The following is a 16812-nucleotide window of genomic DNA, read 5'->3' on the forward strand; positions in this document are numbered from 1 at the left end:
TACATTCATAACGTGCCCGTCGGTGCTGTGTGTTAGTTTGCTGACCTAATTCTCTGGTATTTTTTAACGGCAGATTTTTTTTAATGATCAAACGGCGTCATCATTCAATGTGATACGTCCTGACGTCATTCCCCGGCGACTCTCGGTGCTCTGACAATTTCGGAAATTTAGCAAAAAAATATGCAATATTTGACTCGCTGTATAATACTGTTCATTGAGTGTCTTCCAGTAATGTGTTGTCAAGAAAGAGTACGATAATAACAGTGTTTAAAGCGAGCCTTAAACTCATTCGTTTCCTGGCCGGGCTGTATGCCAGGTGTCCTTACATGACCTGTCAGGGCAGTATGAGAAGCTACTTGAGGACAACACTGACATCGCAAAGTTCCCTTTCAGTACACCTGATCGAGTTTCTCGCTATGCTTCTCTTGATTTTTTCATCTTCTACACCGTGTTCATAAGCTACTATATCAACGCCTTATTATATATTAATAACTGTGCGAAAATAAAATGCTTTGCGGATAGTAATGAGCCAAGAACGACTATAACAGGAGATAGAAATACCAGAAGATGACTTGCTACCTCTTAAGTGCACACTGAAACTATCCAGTGAATAGAAAAATAAAGATCCCAAATACAGAAAGTGAATGTCAGACAAAAGAAGCGGTGCATGGCTGGAAGATTATGGTGGCATATACACACACACTTTGAGTTTTTGTGAGAAGCATTTCCAGATATATGCAGTGACCATTATTTCACCTTGTATTATACAGAAAGAATAATCTAAAGAATTTTAAATGGAAACCTACATCAATTAAGTATTGTGCTTCTATAATGTTGGAGGTGTTCTTAGAGACAGATTAAAAGAAAGTGGTCAAAAATGATGCAGCAGACACATACTGCCTTTATAATGGGACAGACCTTATAAACCCTAGTTTCAACAGTGATTTACAATCCTGGTTCCTGCAGCCCCCTCCAACAAACCTGATTTAAATGATCAGCTCATCATCCATCTCTGCTGAAGCCTGATAGTGACCCATTCATTTGAATCGGATGTGCTGGGGCAGGGAAACATCTAAAACATGCAGGACAGGGGATTTACCGGATGAACGCCAACATCTCTAAAATGCAAGATGTCCAGTTTGTATACACAGGCTTTTAAAAATCTGTAACTTAACTGATGTCACATACAACTTTTTCACACATTATATGTAAATCCTCTTTGTAAACTGATTTTGATTCTAATAAACCCATGTATGGGAGTTAAGACAGGGATGCAATCCTTTCCTCACCAATGTTTTCTTAGCTAATATGGGTATCAAACAATCAACATTTTAGTTACAAGAGGGTTTTCTCCAATGTCAAGCAGAAGATGTAACAAAAGACCTATTGAGAAACACCTGTAGCAGTGAAAACAGGAATAGAAGTTAATCATGACACTTTCTAATACAAATCCCCAACACAATTTGCTAAGAGTTATGTCCAAGGTCACACTATCACAGCTATGAAAAGATTCTTCAGAAAATGAAAACTCTAATTCTTAAACACACAAAAAGGCACACAAAAATAATTAGAGGAAAACCATTTAATTAAATATAAACAAAAGAGGTAATACAAAGATTGAGCTAATGCACAAATAGAGGTTCCTATAGGTTTCTATGAAAATAGAACCAGTGTTTGTATATTTACACAGCTAAGTGGATGATGAGCATAATAATTAGTAACATTGTTGCTGTAGAAAAGTCAACAGAAGTCTTCAATCTCTTGTTCCAACTCCTGATCAAATGACAAGGAAAGACAATAGATTAGAAACATTAAAGTACAAAGAAGTATGCTAATAACATTAAATAAAAGTTCAATTAACACTGAATAGCACTGGCAATATTCTGTTGAGGCTACAAGTAATCATCATTACCTTTCACTCATCTTAGATAGCATTGCAATATTAAATGAGAAAACTGGAATATCATTAGCTTTCATTGCTGCAGATGTTTTGACAATATACACGTGTAATTAATAACATTAATGAGGTGTGTCAGGAGTCTGCTGTTGGGCTCACAGGCTTCCTGTCCTCTATCATTTAGGTTATTAGTTACACCTGTGCTTTTCTTACTCATCATCAGTACAGTGCAACACTTACCTGTATAAGTGCCGTTTTGTTGTAGTCTCGTCTGTGTCTATAAATGCACTGGCAGAGCAGAGCATAGAGTTTCTCCAGCTTGTAGACCTCATAGCCTTCAGTCTTGGTCACCAATCTCTCCAACAGCTCCTAAAGTAATGAGGAAGAAAGGCGAGAGGAAGAGGAAAGACAAGACAACAGATTACAGTTGTAGTTGTGTAAACTACATACCCTCCTGTGGAGAAAAATCCTAAGGGTACAGGGTGGAGGAGTTTTGAGGGCTTCTATGAGTTATGTCCAGTGGCAGAAAACCCAGTAACTATGTAAACCAACACCCACAGTATCCCACATACCTTTAATTTGACTTTGTCCACCACCAGAGGAGGAGTTTCCTGGTCCAGGATCTGCAGAGCCTTGTCAACATCGATAAACTGCTGCTGCTGCACAGCGGTCTTCAGAGATCGAGTTATACGTCTCACACACCGCTCTGAGACACAAACACACACAAAGTGTTTATAATGGATGACAGTCTATTGACACATTCACTCAGAAACATGATTGCACTTTGCTATCTAGAAACACTGCACTGACTTTCTTTAGCTAGAGATTCATCTGCAATTCTCTTGATATTCTCTTCACACCTTGTAAGACAGTGTTAACATCAAACCTGTGCTTGTGTCTTCCTCTCCTTTGACAGCTTCAGAGTCATCTATGGTTGAGGTTTCGGTTGCTTCCACCTCCATTGGTTCAGCAGGGCTTTTCTGCTCTGCCTCCTCTACAGTAAGGACCTTGTTGTCGTCTTCTGCCTCTGTTACAGTTTGACATTTGTCAGTCTCAGTTTCTGTCAGTTTCTGACAATTAGTTTCACCACTCTCCTCTGTGTTGGACTGTCCCTGGGTATCTCCCTTTGTCTCAGTGTGGCTGTCCTGGTTAGTGTTCACTGAAATAGTTTCACTGATCTCATTTCCTGCCTTTGTTAACTCTTTGTTGTTTTCCTCTGACAGTTCTGGTTGATCTTTCACAGCTTTATCCACTTTTTCTTTGTCGACATTTTCTCTTTTGTCTGTTTCACACAGAATAGCCTCGTCTTCAGCAGCTGGACTCATCTCCTCTTCCCCCTCCTGACTGTCCTGCTCCTTCTCAATGGGCTGTAAACTACTTTCCTTAGCTGGTACAGGCCCTGACTCTACATCAATCACCACCTGCTCCTCCTCTCCTCCTGTCCCCTCATCACACTCTGTTCCTCCTCCCTTCTCAACCTCCTCCTCATCGTCCCCATCTTCCTCATCCTCATCAGACCCCAAGTGTCCATCATCTCTGGATGTGTGGGGAGAGGAGGAAGACTTCTTCTTTGCATAGACGCCAGCAGACCAGCGACTCCTCCGCCTTTTCTTCCTCTGGGCTGGAGGTACAAAAGAGGATAAGGATTTTCATTTTTGCGAAAGTTCTTTTAAATGCATAATTACATTTTTGTCATCTACAGTAGTCTTTACCTGAGTTTTTAAACACTGTGACAGCAGAGGCACTTGTATTGGGAGTCACTGCAGCTGTGGGTCCAGTCGGCTCTCTTTGTGGGGTCATGTCAGTGATCTTGGCCTCAGCAAGAGATTTGGACGCTTTGGGAAGGACGTGGTAGAAGGAGGGAGCATATCGGACAGTAGAGCAACCTAGTTAAGAAAGCACAATGCTTTTTATCAATACAACTCTGTGAAACCGTTTCTGAAAACGAATATCTGGATGTGCAGTCTTGGTTTAAATCACAACTGAGTTGAATAGATATGGTTGAGAAATGTACAAGCTAAAATTATTTCTGCCATAAGTAATATTTAAAAACCGGACTCACACAACTCACCTAACTAACCTTCTAACTGTATACACATACAAACAGCATTCACCTCTTGTGCCGCGTGACACTTTCATCTCCTCACACATCTTCTCAAAATCTTCATCCAGTTCATCTTTGATGATAGCATGGACGGTGTCTTTCAATGCACATGCTCTGTGGCGGATCTGACGGTCTGGAGGAAAAAAACACCATTCAAATGAGCAAAAGTGCAAATTTTATGCTCAAACAGTTGTATTATCCTATCCAGTTACTGCTAGTATCTGTTCTCCATGAGCATAATGGCCAAGTACCTGAGGGGTCCCTGTCTGGGTTGTATTCAAGGGCATTCTGCCAGATGAGATCTACATCTTGGAGGAACTCTTTGACCGTCTCATACTGATGGAGGTCAATCTTAGAGAGAACTGTTGACAGGTCCATAGGCTTCTTGATCACCTCAGCATAATCTGGTACCTGAAACACATAACAAGGAGGCTGCTGTGAGTGGGAATGAATGGAAATAATGACAGTAACACAACAAACCTGTTGGAAGTAGTCATTATTCTCAGTTAGGCCAACAGTGGGTCAGCATTAAGTCAGGCTATATTAGGGGATAACAGGAAATAAGACAAAAGCATTTAATGGAACAGGTACCTCTTCTAAATCCACAGGCTTTGTAAAAGCCTTGAAGCGTTTATCTTGAGAAAGGCGGTTGGTGACATCACGCAGGAAGAGACGGAGCTCTCTGAGGGTACCTTCCTCCTGTTCCTCCAGTCGTTGGGTCTCCTCTTCTGTCAGCTGACGTGGGGGAGGTGGAGGGGCAACAGGAAGCACCTCCAATGCATTGAGCGCTGAAGAAAGTGGAAAGGTGATAGACACACAAAGTGAGAAGTGAATTTAATTAACATAGTGCTACATCCTCAAATATGGTGATGTATCTAAAGACTTCCTGCTCCCGAGAAAAGTTTTACATGCATCTTCGTAACATCCACTTTTAGCCTTCAGCTGACAAATCAGATGCGATGAGCAATACTGCGCATTGTGCAACCAATATGTTGCTACAGATTCAAACCAATTGTCCAATTTAGACATGGAGAATACACTCCTATTGGATTTTCCATTGAGCTGGTGTTTGTTCCACCCACACTGACTAAAAAGAAGCTTCTAAATAATTCACTTATTCACTTAACATTATTAATATCACATAGTGTGATAGACACTCTTAGTGTGCTGACAGCCTTCCTCTCTTCTCTATCCCTCCAAAAATACAAAATACCTTTCACATATATTATCTTGCGTTTTTGCCTTTTGTAGGTTTTATGAACATACATATATATATATATATATATATATATATATATATATATATATATATATATATATATATATATATATATATATATATATATATATTTATATATCATTACAGCAAACTGCTGCTGCAGTGTATACGGAGGACTGAATGAGCCCTGAACAATGCTATACTAACACTGAGTTTAAGAAATACTAAAACCCACCTCATCTTCAACTGTATTTTATCTCTCACCTGCTTTCTTTTTTGAGGCAGGGGCCTTGGAAGCCTGAGTGAGGATCAGATCCTCAAAGAAGTTTCTTCTTTCTCTGCTGGTGGGGACCTGGACATGGAAAACCTCTCCATACTGCTCCCGAAACAACTCCTGCACCTGAGAAGAAAGGTGAGAGCAGACTTGTAGTTGAGTATTGTGTCCATCTCTCAGGGAGAATCCTTTTATATTCATAAAAATTAGACGCATTGACACCATATTTTTACTCCACAAATCTACAGTTTATCACTCTTCGTTGCATACCTCCATACTGAGTTGGTCATATCGCAGGCTGCATGTAGCAAGAAGCAATATAGGAGCGAAGGCAGGGATAGAGCTGAGCAGGCTGAGGAAAGTGGCTCTTAAGGCCGGTCCCACAGTTTCCCACCACTGTCCGATGTGAGGGATGTACAGGATACTGGGAGAGGTTCGCTTTGCTTCAACAAAGATCTGCAAATAATATTTGGTGTGAATATTGGTGTGAATACTTGGATGTAAATCTACAAACATGCATGCAGAACATTGGCACTTTCGCAGAACATAAGATGGGGATCAATATGACAGGCAATGATAAAAATGAAATGCATAAATCAAGGTCATGGTGAGGACATTAAAGAGTGGACAACACATTGTACAGTGACAATAAACTAATGCCCAATTTATCAGTCAATTTGATGGAACCCGTTTGGTAATTAATAATGGTTTAAGCCAATTTAAGTAAAGTAAAAACATACAAAAAATCCCTCTCAAATTTTCTCAATTACATCACTGAAAGTGATTTTCAGAAAAAAGGGTTTTCTGACTGCTGGTAAAAATAAATAAGCAACTTCCACACATCACGTTTGGAAGAGTGATGGCTCATTCAACCTCTTTGAAGTGAGCATTTGTTTGTAGTACATATTTATCCCCACTTCCCATGATGTAAGAAGGTGAGGCCCATGAACTACAGTCTCTGTGGCAGCCATTTTGGCCAGTGAAGTCCACTGAAAAGAACACACTGAATTTGACAAGGCTGCAAGAGTAGAATAGTCTACCCGAGAAGTGTGAGGTCTAATTCTATGGATCTTGGGTTTGCTTAAATGTAAATGATCCAACGTGAAGACACATAGAATTGTTTTGTCTCTAAATATGTACATAAATAATTATTCATAGGAGTTTTATTTTGCGTAGTGGTATCTCATTTACCTGAGCACAAGTCTCTTCTGGAGCTGTTGCGCTGGCTCCAAACAGCACGGCCATGTCTAATGTGTACACAGTGAATTTCTCTAGAGCATGGAGGACAGCTGGAGCCAGGTGGGAGCTCTGACCTGACCCTGGTCTGCCCTCCAACAGAAGTCTGGGACGGTAGGAGGTTGGGTGGCTCAGCACACTCCTAGAAAAGGAGAGATGACAGAGACATCAACTTATTTCAGTTGTCTGTGTGAGCTCGTTAATTTCCCTGACAGATCCGGAAAAAGATTTGGGTCACTGGGACACTAGAAAGCTTACAGGACGTTGAAGCAAAGCAAAGATAAAGGGAACAGAAGAAAGACAGCAGCATAAAATTACTTCATGAATAATGTCTAACCAACCTGTTGAGATTGAGGAGTCCCTTAGCAGCAGGTGTTTTGAGTTGGGAGAGAGAGGTCTGTCCATTAGAAAAGACTTCCAAGTCTTCATCCTCACTGAACATCAAATCATCCTCAGACACAACACAGGCCACACCTGGAAATAACACACATTCACAAACACAGCAGTTACTCTTAATGCCTGACTGATGCCGTGAAAGAGGTTGGTAAATAATCATCTTGGTGTGTTCTCTTCTGTAACTGCCTAGGGACAATGGGGACATTAAATGACAGAATGCCTGACCATGAACAGAATTAATTAATCCAAAACAGAACAAGAGAAAAGAGCAATACTGGACCTTGTTCTCTCTTCCTTTTTAAGCCTTGTTCAGCATGTGGGAACACTCTGCCGACTGTGTCGAGGATGTCGTGCAGGGCGGCGCTCAACAGAGGACGGATGGCAGGTATCAGGGCCTTGGCAGGTGACACTATTGCCCTAAGAATCATAATCAGCATCATTTGTACTTAAGAACCATATGCCAGAACCAGGCACCAGAAATGCAAGAATTATATTTACGCTCCAAAAAAAAAGAGAAAAGGATTAAACAGTTGCACTGGTTATACCTCTGGGAAGCTGGCACCATCTTGGACATGGCAGACATAAAGTCTTTGTTTGTGATAGCTATGGAGTTGACATCAAGCACAAGTTTCTGAGATGAAGAGTAGATTTGTGGGTAGCGACGCCGCAGTGCGCACAGGGCAGCCTCTGAACACACTGCCTTGATGTCTGCTCCGCAATAACCTGGCACGCAAAGACAGGCATGTTATTAAAACGCTCACAAAGACAATCAGTGTACAGTCTGTAGTTGTAAGTGAGAAAACTGTGTGCCAGTGTCGGGATCAGTTGGAATCTGAGATACAGGCTTTGCCCTTTGCTCACACCCAATAAAAATGGCTTTTTTTAATGTTTATTACAAATTATACAGTATAAACATTTTTAATTTAATGCAATTGTTATTTGTATTGGTGAAAAGCATAGAAATATGTATTTTTCAAGCATTTTAAGTCCACTGTTTGTACATTCTTGGAAACAAACATACCAACACATTTATCAGCCAGTTCTTCCAGGAAAGTGTCAGAAGGTGGTGGAGTCCACTGTCTGGTGTGGATCTTCAGAATGTCCCTTCTCGCCTAGCGTACAAAATAAGGTCACAACATTTGAATTTCAAGTTTTGAAGACCCCTTTATTGTTTCAACCAAAAACTATTTGAGTGAGCTCAGATTTGGCTGCAACCCACGTGTCAGTTTTTTCTTTTATCATCTCTGCTGAGTGATAAAGAGTTACTACAGTTCCCCACCTCTCTGTCTGGCAAGCCGAAGAGGAACTCTCTGTCAAAGCGTCCTGGTCTTCTCAGAGCTGGGTCGATGGAGTCCAGTCTGTTTGTAGCTCCTATCACAACAACTTCTCCTCTGGCATCCAATCCATCCATAAGAGCCAATAGGGTCGACACAATGGAACTGCAGAGGACCAAAAGATTTCAAACTGGTCAACATTACAACCAGTAACATGTGTTTGTGTGTGTTCCCATTTGAAGCATGAACTAGGCTTATGACAGTCTATACCAAAAGCTGTTGAGGGACCTGGCAGCCATATCTGGCAACCCACCAAACAATCAGACTGTAATCTTTACTGTTCTACTCTGTAGATGTTTCACACACTAACCTCAGTGCAATCGCCACACATGTACTGTACAAAGTAAGAACAGGAGTGCTGCTCACCTGTGGATCTGGTCCTGACGGCTAGACCTGACTGGAGCCAAACCATCAATTTCATCAAAGAAGATGATGGACGGACGCATCTGGTATGCCTAGGTTCAGTTCAATAGAATTTCAGTCTGTTATAGCTTGCATTAACTTTAGATCTGATACTTGATAATGTACAGGTATCAACTTTATTTGAATCTAAAAGTTAATGTGTCAAAATACAGTGAGTTAGCTTTAAAAATAAATGTTCTCTGATACTCTATTGATCGTTTTATCTTTTACTAACAATAGTAAGCAATCACACATGCAACAAAGGAAAAGAAACTGACTTAACTCATGGATGAGGAGTTTGGTTTACCTGATCAAAAAGCAGTCGTAGCTGTCTCTCAGATTCTCCCACCCACTTACTGAGGCAGTCTGCTCCTTTCCTCATGAAGAAAGACACCTTTCTTTCCCCCTGACTGCACTCATTGGCTAGCGCTCTGGCTACCAGGGTTTTCCCTGTGCCTGGAGGACCATAAAACAGACAGCCCCTAAAGACAAGAGGAAATATGACAAGGATTGTATTAGTGTTTAACTGGCATTAGAATCCAATTGAGGCCCAAGGCAGAAGTAGAGAAGAGATTGGACAAACTCAGAAAAAAAAAAAGGGACGAAGACCTTAAAAAGGAAGACAGATATTGAGACACACAATGTAAAAATGAATGCTAAACTATATTACAAAATGTTTGCTTCTTAAACACATTGTTTACCTGGGAGGCTGTATCTTGAACCTCTCAAAGACTTCTGGGTACAGGAGAGGGAAGACCACCATCTCCTTCAGTGCTGAGATGTGTCTGCTCAAACCTCCAATGCTTTCAAACCGCACCTGGATGACAAAAACTGTCATGTTTAGATTGACCTACAAACCTACAGTGGTGTAGGCTTAACGTCTATTTAAATGTGATAATACATGTAAAAGATGTGAAATAAGTATATCTGCTTATCTTGTTATTTCTGTAGAGGCACCCTGAAGTACTAATCAATGTAAGTCAAAACAGTAACATTTACCATCATGTAAACAGTCCCCTGTTTATCAGACTACTCTCTGTGTTGGCATCATCCATCTATCAATGCAGCTTACCGTTCTGTCTATTTGCATGGGGTCCACATCAGCGAGGCTGGCTCCAATCTTCATCCTGTCCTTGTGGATCCCCAGCAGGTCTTCTTTCACCAAGTTCATAGGCAGACATCTGCAGGAAAAACACAGAAAATAACTCTTCAGATTAATTATCTTGCTAAAACCTTTTCAGAAAAGGTTTTTACAATTATAAGAAAATACTGTGTTTAACACATGATCCATATAATTATAGGAAATTTTCATTAAAACTGCAGTGCAGAACCTTTGTCTCCCCCCTCTGGCAGAGAGAGTTAATACACAAACAATGTTGACACTTAGGACACCACAGGCTCCTTCATAGTCCTATAGTCTGTCGCCACAGATTCCAGATTTAAAAACTCCAGTATAGTGCAAGTACAGGGAGATTTTTACCTGGCAGTGGTAGGCTTAATCAGTAAGTATGTTAACTTTGTATGTACTGGACTTTCATTTATAAGTCCCACAGTGCAGGTCAAAATAACAGGATGAGATGTAAAACTTAGTTATATCAGTTATGACTTGAAAACACTACAGAACTACTAAGTCGTCAGATCGCTGTCCTTTTCACACAACACAACTTTCTGCCTTGTAGCCAAGAGTTTTACAGTCATTGTGATTTTCACACTACATGACTGGTTAGCGACAGGGGGTCACACACTACGAGATCACACAAGTGACATGAGACACGGGAATGATGTTGTGTGTTGACTTGCAGCGAAAAAAAGGAAGGAAGAAAAGAAAATGCTAAGTGTGAGCGAGGGGATTATGATGAGTCAGCAAGGATTATTTTTGCACTGAAAATGTATGATCGCCTGTTCATTTATTGAAACAATATTTTAGGAATGAGTATTGGTACTTTCACAAAATATTACTATTTTGTGAAAGTACTAATTTATTCTTTAATTTATTTTTTCACAGAATAAATTAGTATTCTAGGTTTTTTTTGGTTAAAAATAGTCATTTGTTGACCTAATGTAATAATATAATAACTGTATAATAGTTACTAAGTAATCCTTCTATCACCCACCTGTGTTCGGGCGATGTGCTGAGTTGTTTGTCTACCTGAACCTGAACTGTACGACAGCTGCTGCTGCTGATGCACTCACCTGTTGACTGGCCTGCTCCTGTTCTTACTTCTCCGTCTCTGGAACTGCTCATCATCTGAAGATGAGGAAGTGGAGTCACTACTGTGGATGGCATGTCTCCTTCTACAAAGGCAAAAGATGTGGCCACATTATCTCTAATCCAAACTGCATTCAGGTTGATTTTTTTGTTATGTTGCCACCAGCAACAACACAGGAATCAATGCTAGCAAGTGAAGAAGTATTTTAGTATAAAAGAAAAACAACTTTAACCAAACACAGTTAAACAAATAAAAACAAACATACACTACATCCCCACCCTTCACTCATTAGTATTATAGATTTTATACATACACATTGCTGATACAACTGTAATAATCATGTGTAACAACAACATAGGTGCGATTCATCCAACCACTTCAAATGACATAGTGACCATGCATGACCCCTGAACACACAAGGAAGGCCTGGTTTGCAGACTTTGTCTTACAGGCTGGCTAATATAAATTCAGCTTTCAAACAACTGGTCTTTCTTTGTTGCAAGAAAATGACAACAATTAAGTTCCAGTGAGGTTTGGTTGACCCTCTCAATACTTTTATCATATTGTCACCCGAATGTGCCTCATCTACAAATAACCACAGTGCTAGCAAAGACAGACAGCACCCCAAAAACAAACTACAGACTACCAATAAATACAAGGACAAGTAGTGGAGGGTCTTACCTCTCAGAACTACTCCTGAGGGTGGGACGAAGAGAATCAGAAAGAAAAACATACATACAAATGTAAGGCTTATGGGTGTGATCCTGTTCTGGACACTCTATTAGTCAGACTACTCTTGCTGACTGCTACACAAACTATTTCATAAGATATGAATCATACTGTCAAGTGTTAGTGAGAAAACGCATCCCTTGATAGCAGATATTATATTTCTCAATTTTGGAGGGGTGACTGGTGGCTGCGCTGTCATACTAACCTGCTGGTTCTCCTGTTGTAGGGGCTCCTAGGGGCTGTGGAGCTGAATCTAAACCTGCGTCTGGTAGGAGATGAATGGCCCTTGAAGTACATGCTGCGCTTCCTGGGCTCTCTGGGTTCTAAGGAAACATTAATAACCTCATCAAGCTCTGTCAAATTTAACAGGACAGCATTGTGACATTTTTAATTTTATCACACAACAAAACTTCTGTCCTGTTCACACAGCACAACTTTTTGCCTTGTAGTCAAGAGTCTTACAGTCGTGGTTTTCACACTAGATGACTGGTCAGTGTCACGGGTTCACACACTACAAGATGATGATGCAATCCAAACAGTCTAAGTTGTCCGTGTAAATGTAATCAAATGTCTGTCTGTTGTCTGTCAAATGTAATAAAATGATATACAGGACTTACTTAAGCAGTACAGTATTTAATAGAATAGGCCAATATAACAAGAATCCTAAAGCTTTTGCAAAATACTCAACTATGTCATGAATATGACAACCCTGATGGGACAAAGAAAGATTAAGTATTGAAGTAATTTTAATTCCTTCTCATGTTCCAATCTGCTTTAAGTTTTCAAATGAATCACTCAGTTTATGTGTAGATTAACTCTACCTGGTGAACAGAGGTGTACAATGATCTTTAATAAAGTCATTGAAGCAAATTTGAATACTAACAGTTTTAATATTGGCAGAAACTACAAACACTGAATAAAATAAGGCCCAGGTGGAAATTAGTAAAAGCAGTACCGTCCTGTGGGGCCTGGTAGCGAACCACAGTCTTTCGCTGTCTGAAGTCATAACGCCTCTGATTTTCTGCTTCCTCATCCTCGCCATCTTCGTCGTCCTCTTCATCATCTTCCTCCTCCTCCTCTTCCTCCTCATCATCATCTTCTCTATCTTCCTCCTCCTCTTCATCACGATCATCCTCATCCCCTCCTATTAATTAGAAATAAACAATCAAAATCTGCTTAGTTTCCTGCAACAGGTAAAAAGCAACTGTGCCTTTTAGGGAAGAATTATTATTCTCAAAAAAAATTTGTGCAGATCTGCTCTTAAATAAGTTTAGATAGTACAAAATAACTTAAGATGAAAAATACACAGTTGTGAATGTGGGTGTATGCCTTTTTGGACAGGGGCAACAAAACATTGGGAAAGTTGTGGAATGCTCCAAAGATGTTTGGTCAATGTTTGTAACATTCCACAGGTAAAAAGGTTTATCGGTAACAGGTGATAGTATCATGATTGGGTATGAAAGGGGCATCCTCGAAAGGCTCAGTTGTTTACAATCAAGGACTGGGGGAGGTTGAAACACATTACTGTATAAAGGATATTACTTCATGGGCTCAGGAACACTTTGTGAAGCTGTTGTCAGCAAACACAGTTTCGCCGCAGGATTACATTTTGTTTTTATTTACGTTTTATACAGCGTGCCTGCTTTGGAAGTTGGTTGTAACTTAAGGACACCAGGTGTATAAACTGAATTAATGAAAAAGAATGAATTTTTCTCCAAAACTGGATGGACCGAGACCAGCATGCTGTACATGGTATCTCCCTGCTATGTGCCTGAAATGGTTATTAAACCTTATCCATCTCACCTTGGTTCTCCTCCTTGGTGTCTTTACTGTCTGCATTCGTCCTCAGAGATCTTCTCATTCTGCCCCTGGTGTACATGCCAAGCTGCTCAGAGGAAACAGGCCAAATGCTGCTTAATTCACTGCTTTGAAGCTTGTTGCACGTTATTGAAGAGTAAAATTACCAACTGTCAACACAAAAACTAGGATTACACAACACAGTGTACAGTTACAAATGCAAAAGTAAAGTTTCCTGTGTGGGTTATGACCTCTTCTTTAGTGTCTCTATCTCTCAATCTGCGTCTCATCTTCTGCATGTCATCCATCTTCTGAAGAACAGCTTCAGCAGTGCTAAGGGACAATGAGAGGAAAAACTTATCAGATATTTTACTCATTAAAAGTCCTTTCCCCATCCCACTGTGTATGCTACTTTGTTTTGTAAGATACCAACTGAAGCAGTGAGGTAGGAGCCACAAGAAGCTGGAGTGGATGTTGCTGAACTCACTTGGTGATGAGGCGGTCATAGAGCACTGACTGGTTACGGGAATTCAGTTTGTATCTTGTGATTCGCGAACTACGTCGCACTGAGTGATCCTCCTCTCCCTCCTCTTCTTCCTCCACGTCTCGGCTCTGTAGATTAAACCGGCTCCTCTTGGGAGTGGACGACCCCTCCACTTCATCTGGAACATCTGGGGGATCAACAAAAAACTGTTTTTGTTAGCCTATTAATAGTATGGAACCTCCTAAAGACTATATGCTAACTTAGGAGTTTCAGTTCTCAGTAAAAAAATGACAGTGTAACAAACTTTTACCTGCTTGCTGCTTGCCACTGGATGCTTTTCCCTCTCTCTGCAGCCTGGAAGATTTCCTGAAGACAGAAAGCACACATAAAATCAAAAATTTGTTCCTCGTGTCACTCACTATTTTACCATTACTCATTAATTGACTGTTAGAAATGTGCATAGTTAGGCTATGTGCACAAATTTGGCTAGAAATGAGAAACACCCTTAATGTAGTATTAACAAAGAATTTCATATGGCAAGCATACATTTGGAGAATTTATTGCTGAGATAACAGTTCTTTTCATCAATGCCACTGTATAAATTGCAGGTCATGTGCAGTCAACACACAGAATGTGAAAATATTCCAGACAATTAATCATATTCTGGCTCCAAATATCGTTCACACGAAGTCAAAAAAACAAGATTTCCTCCAAAAGTATCCTGAGTGCATTTTGTAGACAGGTTGCAGGGAAAATAATATCTACTACGCAAATCTCATCACATTTTACTTCCAGGAAGTGAATTAAAAATGTAGGGGGTTCCAGCAACATGTACACATACCCCTTCAAAAAGTACCACTAATCTTAAAGCAAGTGGGCCTGTGTTACCTGGTGCAGCATCCTCCAGCCTTGTCTTCATTCACAGGGGAGCTGGTGGTCTTTGCTTCCATGTCAGAAAAAGAAACCTCTAGTCGAATTCTCTGGCCTCGGGTCCTCAGAGAGTGATGGAGACCACTTCCCTCGTCCTGCTTCATATCGGCATGTCCCTGACAAAGTCACATTAGGAAGTTATAGTTAAGAGCACATATAGAAGGAATGAGTGTCTGCTCGATTGAGTTACAAATTCAAATTACTATGAGCTCAAATGAAGAATATTTATCAAGTCTGTGTAAAACCACTGTACTTTATACTTATTCAATATTCACATACAACATTTTCAATAATCCCATTTATTTCTGCTAATTTGATCTGATATATTGGATTTAAATTCTATTTAAACTTTCATGCAACACACATAGATTTCATATATTACTGGGCAGCAGTTCCTGCTCAGTGAATAGGAAGCTACAGGCACAGCAAATGTGACTATATCGTGGTGTTATGTAGTCACTAACCAACTGCTGCTGACCACCATCTATCTCTGCAGGCACTTTGTTAAAATGCTTTGGCAAGTATCTCAGTAGTAGTGTCCTAAATGTAAGCAAAACCTGCTTATTCTCAGAATATACTGTAACAACTAGTTGATCACTGTAACTTAACATCCATGTCAAGCATGCATGCATGGACTGTATAAAGCTTATGTTTTTATAACTGAGGTAAAGGTTAATCGTGCAGAGATGCACTGCAGTATGTTTTTCGCAACTTATTGTCTTTGTTGTGAAATGACATGTCCGAGTTAAAATGTAATGAATGAGTTAATGAAGAATGAATTAATGAATGAAGAAGTGCCTCCCCCCCTCCACACATCACAAACCAAAACACACCAACCATGTAACAATAATAATTAGCCTCATCTGTGACATAGAGCTACTTGACAGCCTATAGTTTTGTTATATGACCATGACACATAACACAAAACAAAACATTACTTTTTAATGATGTAATAACTGTTTGATTTTGAGTGTAGAGTTTATACGTTGATATTAACGTTACACAAGAATCGACCTATGTCCAATGACCAACGTTACACAAGGATGTCCTGCAGACATGCGAGCTTCAGTAAAATGTTAGCAGAGGCTACTGTTGCTCATTCTGACACTTTGTCAGTGCCACTAGCTGTGAAGTGACAAGCTGACAGGGGAGCTAGTTAGCTTAGCATGCTAACAAAACTAGCAGACCAAAGTTGCGTTCATAGATTATTTATACACCTAACAAATGGTGATGTAGTTATCAAAGCAGCTGTCTAGGTGCACAAGCTCACATTAGCCGTGTTGTTTTCGGGACTGCTGAAGCTGTCATCCAGGGCCTGGGAGGACCGGGTTAACCGGGCGGACTTTCTCTGCGAGGCGGGAAGCAGCGACAGAAACTCGGAGCTAGTATCCAACTCCATAGACCTCCTCTTCGGTGTTGTTGCCACCGGCTCAGCCCCGACACCGCCACTGCTGCGTAGTATCACCATCTTGACTCCAAAGCGACGTTATACTAGCACGAATGACGGATTACCAGCCTCCCTGCAGCCTTAAAACGTCATATGTTTAGGATACCGCCAACATAGCACACATAACGGTGCTATCCACCAGCTGACATGCACAAGCTCCTCACTAAACCCTTGATTTCTGGCGCCATAAACGTCAGAGGTTATGAGGTAAGTAGCTAATGAGCTACCGCCAGGAAAAATAGACCCCTTAACAAAAATGTAAACTCAGTCAGGCTTACAAAGTAACTTTATTTTGATCACACTGCTGATGCAGCGCATTTTGTTAGTCACTGCTGTTGTTATTACAACACCTG

At 40.4% G+C, this 16812-nt stretch overlaps 1 protein-coding gene, 1 long non-coding RNA gene and 1 other non-coding gene across 3 annotated transcripts; 1 reads left to right on the forward strand and 2 right to left on the reverse strand.

Annotated features, from left to right (window-relative positions):
- Positions 1-1567: 1567 nt before the first annotated feature.
- On the reverse strand, positions 1568-16634 carry LOC141011708 (ATPase family AAA domain-containing protein 2-like). Its single transcript, XM_073484953.1, has 30 exons — positions 16283-16634; positions 14971-15128; positions 14393-14448; positions 14086-14269; positions 13850-13931; positions 13605-13686; positions 12757-12945; positions 12007-12124; positions 11754-11768; positions 11056-11157; positions 9935-10043; positions 9564-9679; positions 9170-9344; positions 8827-8915; positions 8406-8565; positions 8148-8238; positions 7672-7849; positions 7407-7543; positions 7072-7204; positions 6686-6872; positions 5765-5950; positions 5485-5620; positions 4589-4789; positions 4253-4408; positions 4012-4134; positions 3610-3783; positions 2784-3518; positions 2470-2603; positions 2138-2266; positions 1568-1773 (listed from the first exon to the last, which is right to left on the reverse strand). The coding sequence occupies exons 1-30, from the start codon at positions 16478-16480 to the stop codon at positions 1741-1743; spliced, it is 4566 nt and encodes a 1521-aa protein (XP_073341054.1). The 5' UTR covers positions 16481-16634; the 3' UTR covers positions 1568-1740.
- On the forward strand, positions 5561-12413 carry LOC141011709 (uncharacterized). The gene is made up of 2 exons (XR_012180350.1): positions 5561-5632; positions 12028-12413. It is a non-coding gene; the product is annotated as an uncharacterized lncRNA (long non-coding RNA).
- LOC141012699 (small nucleolar RNA SNORA5) lies at positions 6383-6517 on the reverse strand. Its single transcript, XR_012180403.1, has one exon. It is a non-coding gene; the product is annotated as a small nucleolar RNA SNORA5 (small nucleolar RNA).
- Positions 16635-16812: the final 178 nt, after the last annotated feature.

The sequence above is a fragment of the Pagrus major genome, chromosome 17 (genome assembly GCF_040436345.1).
Source record: "Pagrus major chromosome 17, Pma_NU_1.0".
NCBI classification, from domain to species: domain Eukaryota; kingdom Metazoa; phylum Chordata; class Actinopteri; order Spariformes; family Sparidae; genus Pagrus; species Pagrus major.

Bases quoted from the DNA above. Each gene is read 5' to 3' on its own strand.
- LOC141011708 (XM_073484953.1), bottom strand. From the start codon at position 16,480: ATGGTGATACTACGCAGCAGTGGCGGTGTCGGGGCTGAGCCGGTGGCA. The intron at 7,850-8,147 runs GTATGTTTGTTT...TTTGCGTGCCAG, and splicing joins ACTGGCTGATAAATGTGTTG to GTTATTGCGGAGCAGACATC. The intron at 7,544-7,671 runs GTATAACCAGTG...TATGATTCTTAG, and splicing joins ATGGTGCCAGCTTCCCAGAG to GGCAATAGTGTCACCTGCCA.